The 16,658-nt window shown below is 30.4% G+C and overlaps 2 protein-coding genes across 3 annotated transcripts; one reads left to right on the top strand and one right to left on the bottom strand.

The window, feature by feature from the left end:
* Positions 1–1,338: 1,338 nt before the first annotated feature.
* On the top strand, positions 1,339–4,456 carry LOC108776778 (RNA pseudouridylate synthase domain-containing protein 4). 2 transcript variants are annotated; one of them, XM_018543498.1, is made up of 5 exons: positions 1,339–1,374; positions 1,512–1,768; positions 3,368–3,554; positions 3,641–3,827; positions 3,902–4,456. In XM_018543498.1, the coding sequence occupies exons 2-5, from the start codon at positions 1,564–1,566 to the stop codon at positions 4,439–4,441; spliced, it is 1,119 nt and encodes a 372-aa protein (XP_018399000.1). In that variant the 5' UTR covers positions 1,339–1,374; positions 1,512–1,563; the 3' UTR covers positions 4,442–4,456. The 2 variants fall into 2 exon arrangements, with proteins under 2 accessions (XP_018399000.1, XP_018398992.1); XM_018543490.1 differs by having other exon boundaries at positions 1,508–1,768.
* A 93-nt stretch (positions 4,457–4,549) lies between these two features.
* mRpL34 (mitochondrial ribosomal protein L34) lies at positions 4,550–5,531 on the bottom strand. Its single transcript, XM_018543697.1, has 2 exons — positions 5,431–5,531; positions 4,550–4,782 (listed from the first exon to the last, which is right to left on the bottom strand). The coding sequence occupies exons 1-2, from the start codon at positions 5,469–5,471 to the stop codon at positions 4,563–4,565; spliced, it is 261 nt and encodes an 86-aa protein (XP_018399199.1). The 5' UTR covers positions 5,472–5,531; the 3' UTR covers positions 4,550–4,562.
* Positions 5,532–16,658: the final 11,127 nt, after the last annotated feature.

Here is a 16,658-nt window from a genome sequence, read left to right as displayed (position 1 = left end):
GATTGTCATTATCATGTTATTGACAATCGGTTATGGATTTTTTTACTTGTTTATTACTTTTCGATAAAATTATCTGACTATCAAGCGGACTGCGGGGGTCCGGAGAGATGTAATCGAAAAAATTATCTTTAAAAATATTGATAACAATTTCGTATCAATATTACTGATATAAATTCCAATTGTCGACATAGATATTTGAATAATTAACATTGACTGCAGTATTAAATTCATTATGTAGAATGCATATTTATAACATTATTGATATATTTATATACCAATATTAAATGTTGCTAAACTATATTTTTTTAGTTTTACCATGGATATAATCGACTCCGGATAATAAAATCGAAGATTTAAATATAAAAATTAAATATTAATTAATTACCGTATCTTAAAGTTTTATGTGTATATATTTCTTATCTTATGAAATATCAGGATAAATCATAAATAATAAATCAATATTGCGTCATTAAGTTTAGTGATTGCACCATGTGTACCAGTTCGGAGAGTGTAGGAATAAAGAACAGATATTTGGACGTGATGACGATATTCGGTTATTGGCTGCGTTCAGTAGAAAAAGCAACTTCGTAACTATTAGGGTGCCATTAATTTAGATTTGATTGGCTAACGTAACTTATATCAATCAATCAAATCATTTAAACTAAAAAAATGTGTAATATTTGATACAATTTGATTAGTTCATGCAAGTTACGCTTACCCAAATTATGTCACATGTGATGGCATCCTTATATAATATATAAAATTCTTGAATATGATTGGTGTATACATTTACATCCAGTGAGGAACTGACAACATATTAAAGAATTTTACAACAGTTGCAAAGCTGTTTTTTTTGCTGAAAGCAGCCATAGACTTTAATTTCATTCTTGTTTGTTGTTCTTAATAATTAATTGCGATCCTACGTAGTTTTTAAGTATTACGTTTATGGCAATTGGCATAAATTTTAGTCAATATGCACAATATCGTAAGAATTTTTACTTAATATGTTAAAAAATTCTTTATTTCAAGTTATAATTTTATATGTGATTGTGCATAGATATTATTGTGATTTTGTATAAATGTGATATACAAATAAAACAACTATTTATAAAATAAAAACGTTTTCCAAATTTTTTAATGATGTATTGAGCTTCTCAAAAGTCTTGTGATTGTAAATTTCTGCAAATCGAAAAAGGTTTTATTTGTGGTAGAATCTAAAATTTTTGAAATTTTTAGTTAGTAGCCGACTCACTAAAATTGGCAACACTGCACTAAATACTATACACGTTTCAGTATAAATTGATTTAAATGAGTAAATTGTTGATTTTTGTAAATAAAAGCTAAAACTTATCTCTAATTTACTGAAAATAAATGGTAACTAAAGATATTGTTTGTTCTTAAATAATTAATTCTATGTGTCGTATCTGTTATCCGTGGTTATTCGCGATATCGCATAGTTGCGTCGAGTTTAACCTCAAATTTAAGAGCAATTCTGTGTCTGTTGAAGGCAGTTATAATTCGTAAAAGAACGACTTGAATTTCACAAATCTTAATTGAGAAGAAATGAAGGGCGCTATGACAGTACTCAGAAGCGTGCGGACTAGCGAGTTCGCAATTATTCGTACGTGCTATAGGAAATACTGTACCACAGAGAATCATATGACGACAACAAAGCAGAAGGTGATCCATCCATATAGCCAAATTCATCCGTGGAAATCAGAGAATGAATTTGCAAATGATTTGCTGAAGAATGTTGTTTACAATTCAGGTGGAGAAATCTTATATCTACAATTAATGTAACAGTTTTTTCCCAGTAAGATGAAACTATTTTTATTGTTATAAGATTGATAAATTTGTCTTTTTTATTCCTGTACTAGATTGCGCTAGAAATATTTTTCTCGTTTTTGCTGAATATTAAATGTATATATCTCATTTTAAGTTCTAAAAGTGTACATTAGTTTAATAGCATGAAATATATCCTATTATTGTTCTATTTTGTGAAAGTTAATAATCTTTGCTTTTTGATATAATTTCAGCACTATTGTGACTATTAAACAATGTTTATTTGTAATAATTATTAATATTATAATTAAAAAATGTTGTTTATTTTAGTTATTCTACTTATATACATTATTTTAATATAAAAATTTTCTTTTATCATTTTGTGAATGTTAGTAATCCTTTTTTTTTTTTAATATAAATTTATAATATCATTATTATTAAAGTAATAATATTTATTTTCAATAGCCATTAACTTTGGTATTGATGTCAAAATCTGTAATATCAGTTACTACAATACTGGATCACTAAGATATTTTGGTTTATGTTGAAAGAAATTAATTAATTTTGATAAATACGTATGACTTGTATAAAAAAGAATTAATAAGTTTATTTTAATACAAATAATCCAAATTCATAGATATAACATGAAAATGTTTGATATTTTTGTGTAAAATGGTAATTGATATATTAATAGATAAAGAATTAAGAATTAAAATCTTAACAAAATTAAGAGAGAGAGAGAGAAAGAGAGAGAGAGAGAGAGAGAGATACTTATATTTTTTTATCTTAATATCATTTTATAAAGAAAGTTATATTATTTTGACTCACTAAAATCTTTGTTATTTAAGAAATAACTGCTTGAGATATTGACATATTCAAGATACAAAAATTTGAAACTTAATTAAGTTTAAACTTTTTGAGCTGTAACTATATTTTCCTGTCTTTGCTTATGTATCTTTAGATAATTTAGAATCAGATATTTCAAGCGCTAATCCTTTTCAAAATATTACTTTGATTTATACAAAATAATCCTTTTCTGAATAAAAAACATAAACAGACTGAAAACTAAACTGAAACTCTTCAAATCATGAAAAATTAAGAGTCACAGTAGCACAATATTTTTTACAATTTGTTAGACTTGAAAGAAATATGAAGGGAGAGAAACTACAAAAGGATATTTTGCAGATCTTGATTTCTAGCAGTAACAAAGAAATTGATAATTTAATCTTTCCAATAAACACTGTTACAGTTTCAGAGGATTATATTAACATTGTATTGAATTCAAAAAACATTAAACCATAGCCAATATACTTGTTTAAATTATTTTAAGTATGACGGTTTTCTTTCTTTGTCTCAGAGTTGGTTTTTCTGTATTGCACACAGAAGAGATTCATTATTTGTTAGAAATTTTAAGTAATATTAAGAAATATTTAAAAAAATTAAGTAATATTAAAAGGAATATTATGTCTTTGTAAAGTTATATATAATATTTTTATCAGAAATAAAATATATTTATGTATATTTGTTTAACTTAGCTAATAAAATTGATGTATTTCAATATTAATTTATAAATACTCTTTTACAGATGGAATAATTGCAGTAAACAAACCATATGGCATACCCATGCTGAATAGTAGGCCAAATATAAACGTACCCCTGCATTTACATCATAAGATTGTAGGAGCAAAAGATTATACTTTAAATGATATTTTGCCATATCTTGCAAAGGAGTTAGATGTACCAATGTTAATACCATGCTTGGGATCAGAAAAGTATATCATTCTCCAATTTGCCTCTTTCCTTTTTCTTTTAAAAAATCATTTTATTTATTTTACAACAAATTTTACTTTATTTGTAGATATATGAGTGGCATATATGTTTTTGGAATTAACAATGAAGTATGCCACCAAATAAATCTGGCAGCAAAACGAACTCGTGGTAAATATAGGAAATATTGGGTAGTCACAACTAGAGTTCCAAACGAGATCAAAGGAAAACATCATTTAGGAATGATTTTAAAAGTATCTGCATTAGGAGATAAAAAGGTATATACCTCTATATACATATTTTTACGAAATAATTAATATTCACTGAGGTAACAATTACATGTGCATTTCAGCCTGTTATCTTGACTCAGTGGAGTAACAACTCCTGGAAAAGGGACGAAGTCAAGATAATGAATGTTGATTATAAAGTTATAAGCAATTCGACGCATAATTTAAGTTCGCTAATAGAAATTGTGTCATCCTCAAGAAAATGGCATTCTGTTAGGTTATTCACTTCCACTATGTTGTACAGCCCGATTCTCGGAGATAATATTCACGGATCACGAGTTCAAGAAGTCATGGGTACATGGTTAAAAATCGATCCTTTCGCTGATTCCAGTTGGGATTTACCAAAGCTAAATCGACAATTACTAGATCTATTAGATATAAAACCAAGTCAACAAGAAATTGTTCCGGTTCACATACACTTGAGAAGTGTACACTTAATCTTTGGCAAAGAGCAAAAAGATTTAATAATAGAAGCCCCTTTAATACATCCGTTCGATTGGACTTGCAAGCAGCTTCAGTTTAAAATCCCAGGTGAAATCAGGAATTCCGTTAATGAAGAAAATGAAGAAGAGTTAATTTACATGAATGCACATGATGGCAATTAACTCACATACTATGTCACCAAGTATTTTGATTGTAATAAAAAGGATTTTAATTAAATTGAAAATATTTATTTTGTAACATACATTCTTATACATTTAATCAATTGGATGGATAACATAATGATTAATGAGACAGCACATGTTTGCCCTTTAAGATTCTTCTTTGAAGAATTTTCCTACCATTTGGTGTTGACATCCTCGTCAACCAGCCATGCTTTTTTATTCGTTTTCTTTCATTAGCGTGAGGAAAGTGATATCTCATTCTGTTTCTCACAAATGTTAAACCCCATGGGCTCCATACAGATGTCGCAGTCACTGCTGATGAAAGCTGGTTTGAAGCCTGCCTGTAATCATATATAGTAACAAAATATGTGTTATTATATTATATATTTATATTGTCTCAATACGCCAATGATTATGTTTTACATTAACTCTTGATAATTTTCTAGTTTTTTATTATATATAATGTCGGTATTCTGGACAACCATTGTGTGAATTTTCATCACTTACATATATATAATATACAAAAATTATTAAATGAGATTCTTATATATTTTAACATCTTTAGAAAGTGTGAAGCTGTATATTTAAAATAAGAAAGAATAAAGTTAATATTCATCGTTAAAGGCAAGTTTATGTAAGATCACAGTGCAAAAATATTTGAAGAGAAAGAATAACGACTATTATTTAGCCAAATTTTCCTAATATTTTAAGGAAAAGAAATACATAAAACAACTGACTCAATCATGTGCACTAAAGGTTAAATAACGCAAGTAGCACAGTTTATTACGTTTATATATAACTTATTATATTACTCTTTTATATTGTTTGACAATATAATTAAATTCGTTTTTTATCTACAACTAATGATTGGTATAAAGAAAATATCAAATGGAATGCAATCAACAACAAGCAGAATTGATAATGAAACGCATCACAAGTTACTACGGAAAATATTAATTCTAGAGTGAGAAACAGAAGTTGATATTTACGGCAAAGACTGAAATATGCCCGAGATCAATCTGCCGAACATTTTTTCATAACATAACGTCTCACAGGTTAAGTTTAATATATACACACAGTCGAGTCCATACTTCTATAGATTATCTCAGAAAGTCGAGTCGATAATCACGCATGCGCAGTATGTACACCGGTTCACTAGCGAAAATCATCGAACGTTTTCGAAAACCGACAGTATGCTGTTATGTGGCGCACTCTGGTAGCAAAAATTGGAGTTTAATGATTTTACTGCTACTGTCTGAATCTGTAATATATTATAGTCATCACGTTTTTACTTATAAAAAATGTAACGTGCAATTTTATCAATTAATGCAATTTCGATAATTTTTTTTACCTCGAAATATTGACAATATCTATCAAAATGAAAAGAAAGGAACAAATACTTAGCAGCAGTAAGTATAATGTCTTAATTGTTGTCATTTCCTTAATCGGAAACATAATTGTTGAAATGCATATATAATTGTCAAGTAAAAAAACTTCCCAATAAATCTTTGAAATATAACATGAAATTTGAATGTATACGTTTCAAGCGCGTTAAAATATTTACCCACCACAAGAGAGATCTTTAGATACCTGTCATAACTGGCTGGCTTCAATCGGTCTATTAGCGAGGACCGTATTCACTGATTGATCTATTCTAGGGTTCACAATATATCTCATGGGCTGACTGAAGGGCGCAGCAGTATTAAAAGTACCAGCCCTCGAGAAGGTGATGGGGCAACAATATATCTTATTCGGTTATTCGATACAACATATAATACCGATCCTAAAAGGTACAATACACATTCGACAAATTTCTAAGCTTACATTTGAGTAAAGAATCATTGTCGCTATGAGATAAATGGGCTTTAAATTATTAGAAAAAAACTACAAGTAATATATGAGTCTCGCTTTGAAACCGAATAGATTTTGATTCTATACTCCACTTATCTCTACTTGATCTTTACTTTTCCTTTCAAGTAGCAGAGCTCATGATTTATAATAACTTATTTGATTTTTTCTATTTTTTACATTGTTAAAGTTTTGGATATAATTTTCTGATTTATAAAATATCGGTGATTTTAACTTATTTCTATAAATGTGTTATATAGATTTCATATTATATTTTATAATACTACTGTTTGAATTTAAAATATTTTTTGAATTTATTTAAAGTCACGAGAAAAATTGTAGTTTACAATACATAAAAATTGTCTGTTATTGAAATACATATTATATTGTTAAAGTATACGATTTAATTATATAGTTGATTAAGTTTATAAGGCAAAATGAATGAATATTCATTATCGTGACTTTTTTTTTTGTTTTACAATAATGTTTTTGGATATATTTGTTGCGTTTGGAAATATCACTCGAGTATCCTTATCCTTGTTTAACATTGAATGAACAACAAAGATAAGACGATACTCGGGGAAACCTGGGTGATATTTCCGAACGCAGTTATTATATATGAAAATAATTTTTTCTGAATAATTTGTTCTTAACTTTGAAAGTTTTAGTCAAGGTTATAGCATAATATTTAGCTATTGAAACTATTTAATTTATTTATTAAGAGTATTCCCCCCTTTTGCGTAAATTATTATACATTCTAAAAATCGAATAAATCTTTGGTTACTGATAATTGAATTTATTAACAAGATACAACAGCTCGTGTGGAATTCTCTATTAAAATATCATTGAAACAATGTTAATTTTAAGTGACAGGCAAAAAAACACAAACATTCTTCCTTTAACTTTCTGTAATTTTTTGAAATACTTAGAGGAAAGTGTTTCACGTTTAGTCCACGTATACGAAAAGAACAATTTTGCTGAAGTTTCTAATAATTTAGTTACACGTAGAAATCTGAAAATAATTTTATAAGACCATCAAAATAATAATTAATTATGCAAAATGCTCAAGCTGGTTGCCAGAATATTAAAACTTTTGCAGCCTTATCGTCATGCTGAACAAAACCGGTTTTTTTTTTTGTTAAAAGTGCCGCAACAATGTCTCGATCATATATTAAAACCACTCCTTCAGTTTCTCTATGTCGCACCCTCCGAGTTCTCATTCAGAAAAATTCTTTCTTTCGTCAAATGCACCCCATGGTGCCGACCTACCCCATGGGAGGATTGATCTTGCCTCCATCTCGACGGTAATTGAACTGCCGTGACCTCGTTGACACGTAGCGTGTAACAGACAAGCGAACACGCGTGCATCCATGACGTCATCGTATCACGTACGGTGGTCGTCTAATCATGAGCCCACATGGGACCTCTGCACCGATGTGATTTTGATATATTTTGAACGTTACATTACATTACTCGAGATAAAATTTGACAGATTTGACGCTTGAAACGTGAAGAATCGACATTAAACTTTCTTGTTATAATTTATTTAAAAAAAATGAAAAAGGAAAATATATAGTTCTACAGCTTGGAAATATATTTTCTTTATCAGTATGAGGGAATAGATTTGAGTTACATACGAAAAAACAGTTATGCCGAAATATCTAAAAATATAAAAATTTGATAAAAAATTTAACTAAATAAATATATATAGATATCTAAAAATAATTTTATTAAATGTGAAAATAATTTTATGGGATTATCGTTGTATAAAATAATTATGTACGACACTTATTATATTATATATAAAATAATTATAAATTTTGATATTCTAGCAACCATCATCAATGTTGGTTCAACAAAATTATTTTCAGATAAATTTTTTAATATTTCAACAAAATTATTCTTTTCATATATCTCTTTTAACGTTACTATATATCTTTTTAAATATTACTAAAGAACAAGTTGTTTTCAATATTATTGGTTTCACATAAACGCCTCCAGGTATAACTTATCGTCCACCTATTGACAAACTTCTCTTCCTCTTTCCTATATAAGTTTCGCGTAATTACGTTAGTACCGTCGTACGATTATCAAGTATCGGTCGATTGTCGAGTAACGTACCATCCCTGTGCTACTCGTAATCTATTTAATGAGCGAGTTAATGCGATATCATCGGGGTTTGGTTACATGGGAAAACGGTGCATATACTTGCCGTTCGAAGGGTGCGCTTAGGCACTGTTAGACTAAACCTATCTCGTGGGTGGATGAATTTTTTATCTGCATCCGATGATGGAATCGTTGCGACCTATTTGTTATGTCACGTGGAACGTGCACGCGGCCGTTCCTCGAACGCGCGTACACGCATCACCGAATATATTATCACGTATGTCTTGTTACGACATCGATTAAACACGACGCGGTGTAGAATCAATGATGCTTAAAAAAAAATTAACAAACCTTTTTTTCGCGATTTTTTTTAACTTAATACAGATCATATGCAATTCTTAAAACCTGTGTTTGTGAGATTTCTATTATTTTCACATGTTAAAATATTTACTAATAATTTCTTGATTAGAGTAAATGATTATTTACCAATTAAGGTGTAATTTTTATACTAAATTGTTATTTTTAATAGATAAATTGAGAAATATTTCTTAATTACTCATTACAATTAGTAATTGAATTATTGCTAGTCAGTGTACGTTTTTATTAGAATATTGAACGTCTCCAACAATATGCGGAAAAAAGCTGTGCGGAAAACATATTAAAGCAAAGGGATTCATCTGTTTTAATTATTTCTCTTTTACATTATTCGAGCACATAGACAGAGAAAATTCCGAGAAAAAAACAGTTATTATTAACGCGTAACAAAGAGCGTAGCTAGATCTCTTTAGTCTTTTATTAAAATTTACTTGGAATAGGGCACTTAATTCTTTTGTATGAAACCGGAGAAAGACGAAATGATATGTTTTTTAAACACAGAGGACATGGAAGGCAGTAATATAAGTTTTTATGTAACTTTTAATTAATCTATTTATAATAAGTTTCTAATTAATAATTTTTTAAATATTATTTTTTCACATGCATGTCTCATAATTTGAACTTAATTTTTTAAATAAATAATATTATTAAATTAGATTAATATAAACATTATCCGTATTTAATTCTCAAATGTAGTATAATTATTTATTTTGAAATTTAATTTTTTTACTACTCTCTTTAAAAAATAATTTTAAGTTAGGAACAGCATTACACACTCTTAGAGAAATTCAATGTAATACTGAAATATAGTAATTAATTACTTATTTTGTGCGTGCGTGCGTGCGTGCATGCGTGCATGCGTGCGTGTGAGTATTAACAGCTGTTTAATACTTAAAGTAAAAGTAATTAATCACTACTTTCTAATATGATATTAACTTTTTTAAGTGTATCGACAAAATCGTACGAGCATTGAGAAAAGTTATCAGTACTCGATTGGGCACCCGGTATATTTTCAACTGTCAGTTGACAAGATACAGGATGCGCCTTTTCCGTTGCAAGAGTTCCGAACCGGCACTCCCATCCTATAGAATTGCGCTCAATCGTCCATCGATTCAACATGAGCGTGTCATAGCGTCGGCAGACTTATTATCGATTTGTTTGCATAATATTTTCTTATTATACAGCATGAAGTACAATCTTCTGCATTACGTGTAAAATATAATAGCTGAGCATTTATATATTCGGTACTAGAATATCATATTTCGGGAATATCGTTTATCCGGATTTTTAAGATAATTTGATCATGAAAAATATCACGAGGATTTCCTCGTATATTTATTTAGCTAATATAAATATTTATTCAGCCAGATCTGTTGCAAGTTGCTGCTCTTTCTCAACTGGAAATCGGTCGAATCTAGAAATGGCCGGGATGCGGCTCTTGACCGTGACACGTGCGTCTCTCAGCGACGATTTACTTGTCAAATAATTCTTCGTACAACCGCGGGGTTCGCGATTACTGCCTGAGCACACGCAGTAACTTATGTGCATGCTTACGTTACGTCGTCGATATTTCATTGTGCTCGCAATCGAGTGATAAAAATGTGCGGTACTGAAAAATATTGCGACGCTGCGAGCGTGACTGCTTTGTGGTCCGACCAAGTCCGAGAGGAGATTTTAGAATGCAGGAAAACGAAATGATATTTACGCGATATCGGCTTTCCTCTTTTAAAAACTTATACACGGAAGAAAAATAATACTTCATCGACAATACAGTAGTCTACTTGGAAATAAAGTTCTTAGCAGTTTTTCAGATTATTATTAACATCAAATAATGTTAATTTCTTACTGGATACTTATTAGCATAAAAAATGATTCAATTGCTTGATAAAATTACCATAATCTTAAGAAGTTATAATAAATGCACGGAAGATATCTAAAAAACTTGTCTTGTTATCGCCGCACAGTTAACATATTTTACGAATTCATTTCACGCCGAATACGTCATTAGATTGCACATCCATCTCTTTAAATCGATCTAATTTGTGTGAATTATTTCGCACAGTCGGTTATTTTTATCATATAAAGTAGGATTGAATTGAAAAGAAGAAACAATGTCACGCATCTTATGATACATAAGACCGGAACACAGACTTTTGTATGACGCATAATGCATAAAACATAAGAGAATCAACCAAACAGAATCCTTCATTTCATGAAAGGAAAGATATTCTAATTGATTGATTCTTTTATGCTTTATGCATTATGCGTTATGCAAAGGTATATTCCGGTCTTTTTTTAGACTCTTTTACGACTATTTTTATTTCTCTCGATATAATTTAAAAAAAATGTCTTTAAAACCTTTTTAGTTATCAATATATTTCGAACTCTGTACACAAATACAATTGATTATATGTTACGTTCTACTGGAAAGAAAAATTTGTAAAATTTAAGGTACAATATTTACACATAAAGTTTTGACCACGTTTCTTATTTGTTGTATTAATTTATTATTGACACGTATGTACGAGATATTTATTAATTTTGTCATTACAAAGAGTAGTTTGTGGCACTCTGTTTATCGTTTAACGGCTATACAATTCTCTATTCAACTGCTCCATGAATCGAGACCGACCTTTCGCGCCTCGCACCATTTTTCCACGAAGCCTTACAGACGTTTTAATGCAGCGGTTTATATACGATGCAGCATCCGCCCCCTTCAGACATAGTATACCGATCTCATTGTGACGACGGCGTCGCATTGTCAGCGTGAAAAGCTCTTTATGCGGAAGTATATCTTGAAAAGTTCCAGGTACGCATCAGCCGAGCACGTTTCTTCGAGTTCTACCATGCGGACGCGAAGTATTCGCTTCGGACTTGCCCTTTGTCGCGGAGAATGACCGAGCCCTCGAGAAACACGTCTGAGAAATTTGGCCGCGGAAATCTGACTCTGAACGGGCAGCTCACGTCGTCGTAGGAATTGTCGTCTTTCGTTAGGGGGTAAGTTCCCAAACGCGCCACGTTCGCGCTTTGTGACAAACGGAGTAGAGTATTTTATGATCAAAATATCGACGAGTCGACAGACGACGAATGACGGGAATTAGATCTGTTAGTTTCGGCGACATTTCTTTTCCTCTTTTCTTTCTCTCTTTCCTTTCGATAGACGTGTAAAGAAGAAAATAGACGACATACGCATTTACTTTTGACTATAACAATTTTCGCGTGCTTAATTGACAAAATTAAAGATTGATTTAATATGTTAGAACTGTTAGACATAAAAGTTAGCAATGAATTCTAGTAATGCTTTTTCAAAGTAGTATTTGACAAAATTTTATTTTAAAAGTCTTCTGTATTTTGAATTTTTAACATCGAATACCTCTTTGTTAGTAATTATGCTTTAAATTACAACATGGAAAGAACGAACTACAGCAATGCTCGTTCATTTAGAAAGTGTATAAAATAAATAAATTTAATTAACTCTAAGAGCTAAAACTGAGCGACAATTGAAATATTAGATAAATATTTTAGTTTATTTCATTGAAAGATATGAGAATTGATTTTGATTCTATTATGTAATTTATGCACCATTTATTCATATTGTGTTTATAATTTGCATTTCTATATTTATTACTACTTTGAATTTTTTATTATGATTTTATGATTCTATTTATGGATTGCGATTTGTAACTAAAATAATTGAAGAAGATCAAATAAAGTAGAAATTTCATCTGTTACTTTGTATCAATTTTTTATTTCATGAATTAAACTAGAATATTAATCTAATATTCTCCTGTCGCTTTAGTCAATCAGATTTACGGACAGAATCGTTTTGCTGAAGTATCTGAAAGTACCTTTAGCTAGATAGAGATTTGAAAATAATTTTGTTAAACTGTTAAAATATTATATAGGACGTTCAAACTTATTTAGATTTATTCAGATTATTTTATTACTTATTTAAATTATTAGAATGTCAAAATTCTTTACAGTATTGCTCATGTTTGAGTGTTTTACGTAATTATTTTGATGGTCTGATAAAATTATTCTCGCAAATCCGAATGTGTCTAAATTTTTAGATACTTCAGTAAAATTGTTTCACGAATTGATTAAAAGTTATAATAATTAAAGCATCGTATAAAACATATATATCCGTAGTTTGCAATTTAGCTGGTTAGTATGGTATATAATAGAAATGTATGATATAGCCTAGGTAGTGCCGCTATAGTATTAACGATAATTTGCAGGGATTGCTCTGTCAATTCGTCGAACTTAACCGCACCATCTTATTATAGATGCGCGGGATGTATCGCGGTTTCGTGCGTTTCAATCAGCGCACTTTGATCCATTCATCGAGTAGTTTCCTGCTACCAGAAGCAGGAAGGTAGCAAGTATCTCTTAGTAATCATTCGTAGTTGCAGTCGGCATAAGCGTGCGCATTCGACGCGGCAATTACGGCGCTTTCGAGCTGAAGGGCGCACTTGGCGTGTCTAATTATGTAAATTGCGATCGAGTCAAATTAATTAACTACGCCGACTAATTGAAGGTACCCGCTGCTTGATCGATCGATCGTAGAGTCGGCGAGTTTCGAGATGTATTGACGGTGAGGAGCGGTCGAGCGGGCTGAGTCGCCCTTTATCTCATTGCGATCGATTGCCTTCACGATCTCGATATTCTCGATCTCGTTTTGCTGTAGACAGTGGCATGATTCAGTTTACGCTGCACAAAGGTGATTTAATGACGGTCTCGGTTAGATTATTGCAATGAGTTCTATAAGCTCAACCACTGATTTGTATATCAAACGTATCTGTCGCTGTATCGTGATTATCGCGCGAGGATATTATTGTTATATGAATTTTATCGTGTAGCTTATATAAAGATAAAAATTTGCAAATCGCTCTTTTGGTAAAATTGTCAGCTTAAACGTCATTTTTTAATTTGTGCCGTGAATCATATTATGCATTTAACACAATATGCATGCTTTCGACATCTTTATTAACTTCACTTTATTGAAGATTGCTCAAAGTTGCAACCGAAATTTATGAGTAATATGTTGTAAGATTAATAATTGTTTTATTGATTATTAAATGTAATTTATCAAAAAAATTTTAATTTGCACATTTTTTACGGTGCCTGATCTCATAGTCTCTCTTTATTTTAATTTGTTATATTTATTATAATACATAAGATATAGTGATAAAGTGTGATTTATATATATTTTGAGTAGACAAAAATATTTGTTGTAATTTACATACAAGCATAAAATATGAGAGTATAAATTATTATTCTGTAGAGAAATCTTTCAAATAGTGTATATGTTTGTGTTTATTATAGTCATCACAAAACCTTCATTTAATTTTTCTGAGCTGATATCAAAATCTATAATATATAAGTTACTAATGTTGTAAAATCTGTTTAATTTACGTTAATTAAAAGATACTAATTAATTCAAGAAATCAAATTGACGTAACTTGTCTAAAAAAAGAATTAATACTAACAATAAATATATTTTAATAGAATAGTTCAAATTTGCAAACGTATTCTAAAGAAAATTGAATCTTTTCACACTTTTAACAAAGAGATTTATAATTGAGTGAATCCAAGCTAGATTCAGTTTCGGAGAGTTAAAAATAGATTTTCACAGGGAATAAAATATTATACAGTACTTGAACTTTCAGTTGATTAGGATAGTTTCATTGGAATGTTTCCACTTGTGTGTTTTTCATCTCTCTCGATGCTTTTTTCGACACATGATGAAAGGGAGTACGTGCGAGCGAAAAATGAAACAATTTTGACCCCCGGCGAAACGATTTCTCGAGTCTCCCTCGAATCAGCCCGCGTAATTGCATGCACGCGGCCGTCTCGTGTAAGCCGATGCACCGCGTGGGCGATACAGCCCCACGATGCACCAGAACGTCGGACAGATCCGTTACTGGGCGGAGAGGGACAGGAGGAAGTAGGAAAACATATTTTTGATTTTCCAATAAATCTCAATTTGAGCGTATGCGCGCGCATAACCGTGCATTTCATTTGCCAAAGCAATTTCATAATGACGCTTGAAAACGATGATTGCCCGGAGACCGGCTCTCTCGTTCTGCCACGCTCTTCATGTATTGCCTTTGCCGAGAGATAATACATATAAGTAGAGCGACTTTAAGCCGGAGCATTACCGTTCACGTTGAAATAACAGTGATTACGTTGACCGTGATATAAACTCGCAACGCCTATCACGATCGAATAGTGAGAAATAAAAAGATATTGTTGAACGTTGATATTTTTTTATACCTCCAAATATATGTATTTAATAACAATTACGACATAGATATAAAAATTATTTTTTGGATATTTTTTTTTTGTTCGGGAAGTAATTTATAAAGTACGTCAGCTTAGAGAGTTTAGATATAGAAAATAACTAAACCTAACATTAATATTTTATTTTTTATTTAACTTTTTATTAATTTTATTTGATGTGTAATTGAAACTTATGGTTCAAATTGACATTATATTTTCCCAAATTACAAAAGAAATGTGAAAAAGATATCCCTCTATTATATCTACTATGCAGCGCATATCAGGCTTTACATCGATTTTTAATTTCCGGTAATTGAGTTGCATATCTTCTCGTTATCGCATCTCGATCGGCCGAGAACTTCGATAACTCGTTACACGACAGACACTTGATCGCATTAATGTATAAGTAGGTAGTAGCCAATATCTACTAAGGAATATTGATTCTCATACTTTAATATGACATGCAGAAAGTACGAAATACGATGGAGTCGTTCGGCACGCAAATCTTAAATGCGCGTAATAAACATAACGTGTATCCAGTGTATATACCCAAGATAATGTGATATAATTTATCAAAACAATTTTTTCCTACGGAAGACATAACTCGTGTGATAAATCCTATGAATTATAGAGAAACTATTTGCACTGTTACTAACCTCTCATATTTTATACTTGCTATGTGAATTATAACCAATAGCTGTTCACTCAAAATAAATTTAAATAAACGTTCTATTATTATATCTTATATGTAATCTAATATCTTTAACGGTATATGTATCCAAAGATAGGATTTAATCTTACAATTTTCCCAAAAGAGAAGCAATAAGCAAATTTTTGTTTTTATTTAAAGTAACACACACGATTTTAATGCAAACAAATTGAAAGAAAAGTTTCTTTCTACAAAAATGTCAAAATAATTAAAACTATTATTTTTTAAATTTACTGTTTTATTTTTTAAATTTTAATAATTTATATGATAAGAATATTTGACAATTAAACGAGTATTTTACATCACTTAAAAACACTTTTTGAGTCTGTTGAAGTTTTATTATTTGACGTTATATAACTATTTCTGAAAGAGAGATTAGTTACAGTCTTTTATGGCCAAACGAATGCAGATAAGACGCGAATCGTGATGATGTTTTTATCTATATTGCGTGTCGCGTGCTAATTTGTTAATGGGACATCCTGGCAGGCGTATATCGAGCGATTTTTTTAATCAGTTTTCACCGCACTGATATACGCTATTGTTAGAACAACCTTCAGAGAAATAGTCACCACTTGGGTCAGTGCATATCACAGCATTGTCGAGTCATACTAAAAAAAATTACTATCGATTATGAATATTTCGTATTTGAAGAACATACTTTTGACCGTGGCCAATTCATAAATCCATTTAAACATATAGTTAATGATAGTAAATTTAAATATCCGCTTAACAAATGTGCTCTTATCGAACGCACGTCAACGTCAATTGTGCATACAACTTTTAAATTTCGCGGTGCTTGTTGGGAACAAAATAATTAAAACAACAATGCAGAAAAAAGTATCCACTAAAAATAATATTAGAAATGTGTATCTAAAAAGAAAATAATAAGAAGAAAAT

The sequence above is a fragment of the Cyphomyrmex costatus genome, unplaced genomic scaffold (assembly GCF_001594065.2).
Source record: "Cyphomyrmex costatus isolate MS0001 unplaced genomic scaffold, Ccosl1.0 scaffold112, whole genome shotgun sequence".
Taxonomy (NCBI): domain Eukaryota; kingdom Metazoa; phylum Arthropoda; class Insecta; order Hymenoptera; family Formicidae; genus Cyphomyrmex; species Cyphomyrmex costatus.
This window is presented reverse-complemented; position numbering and strand designations above follow the sequence as displayed.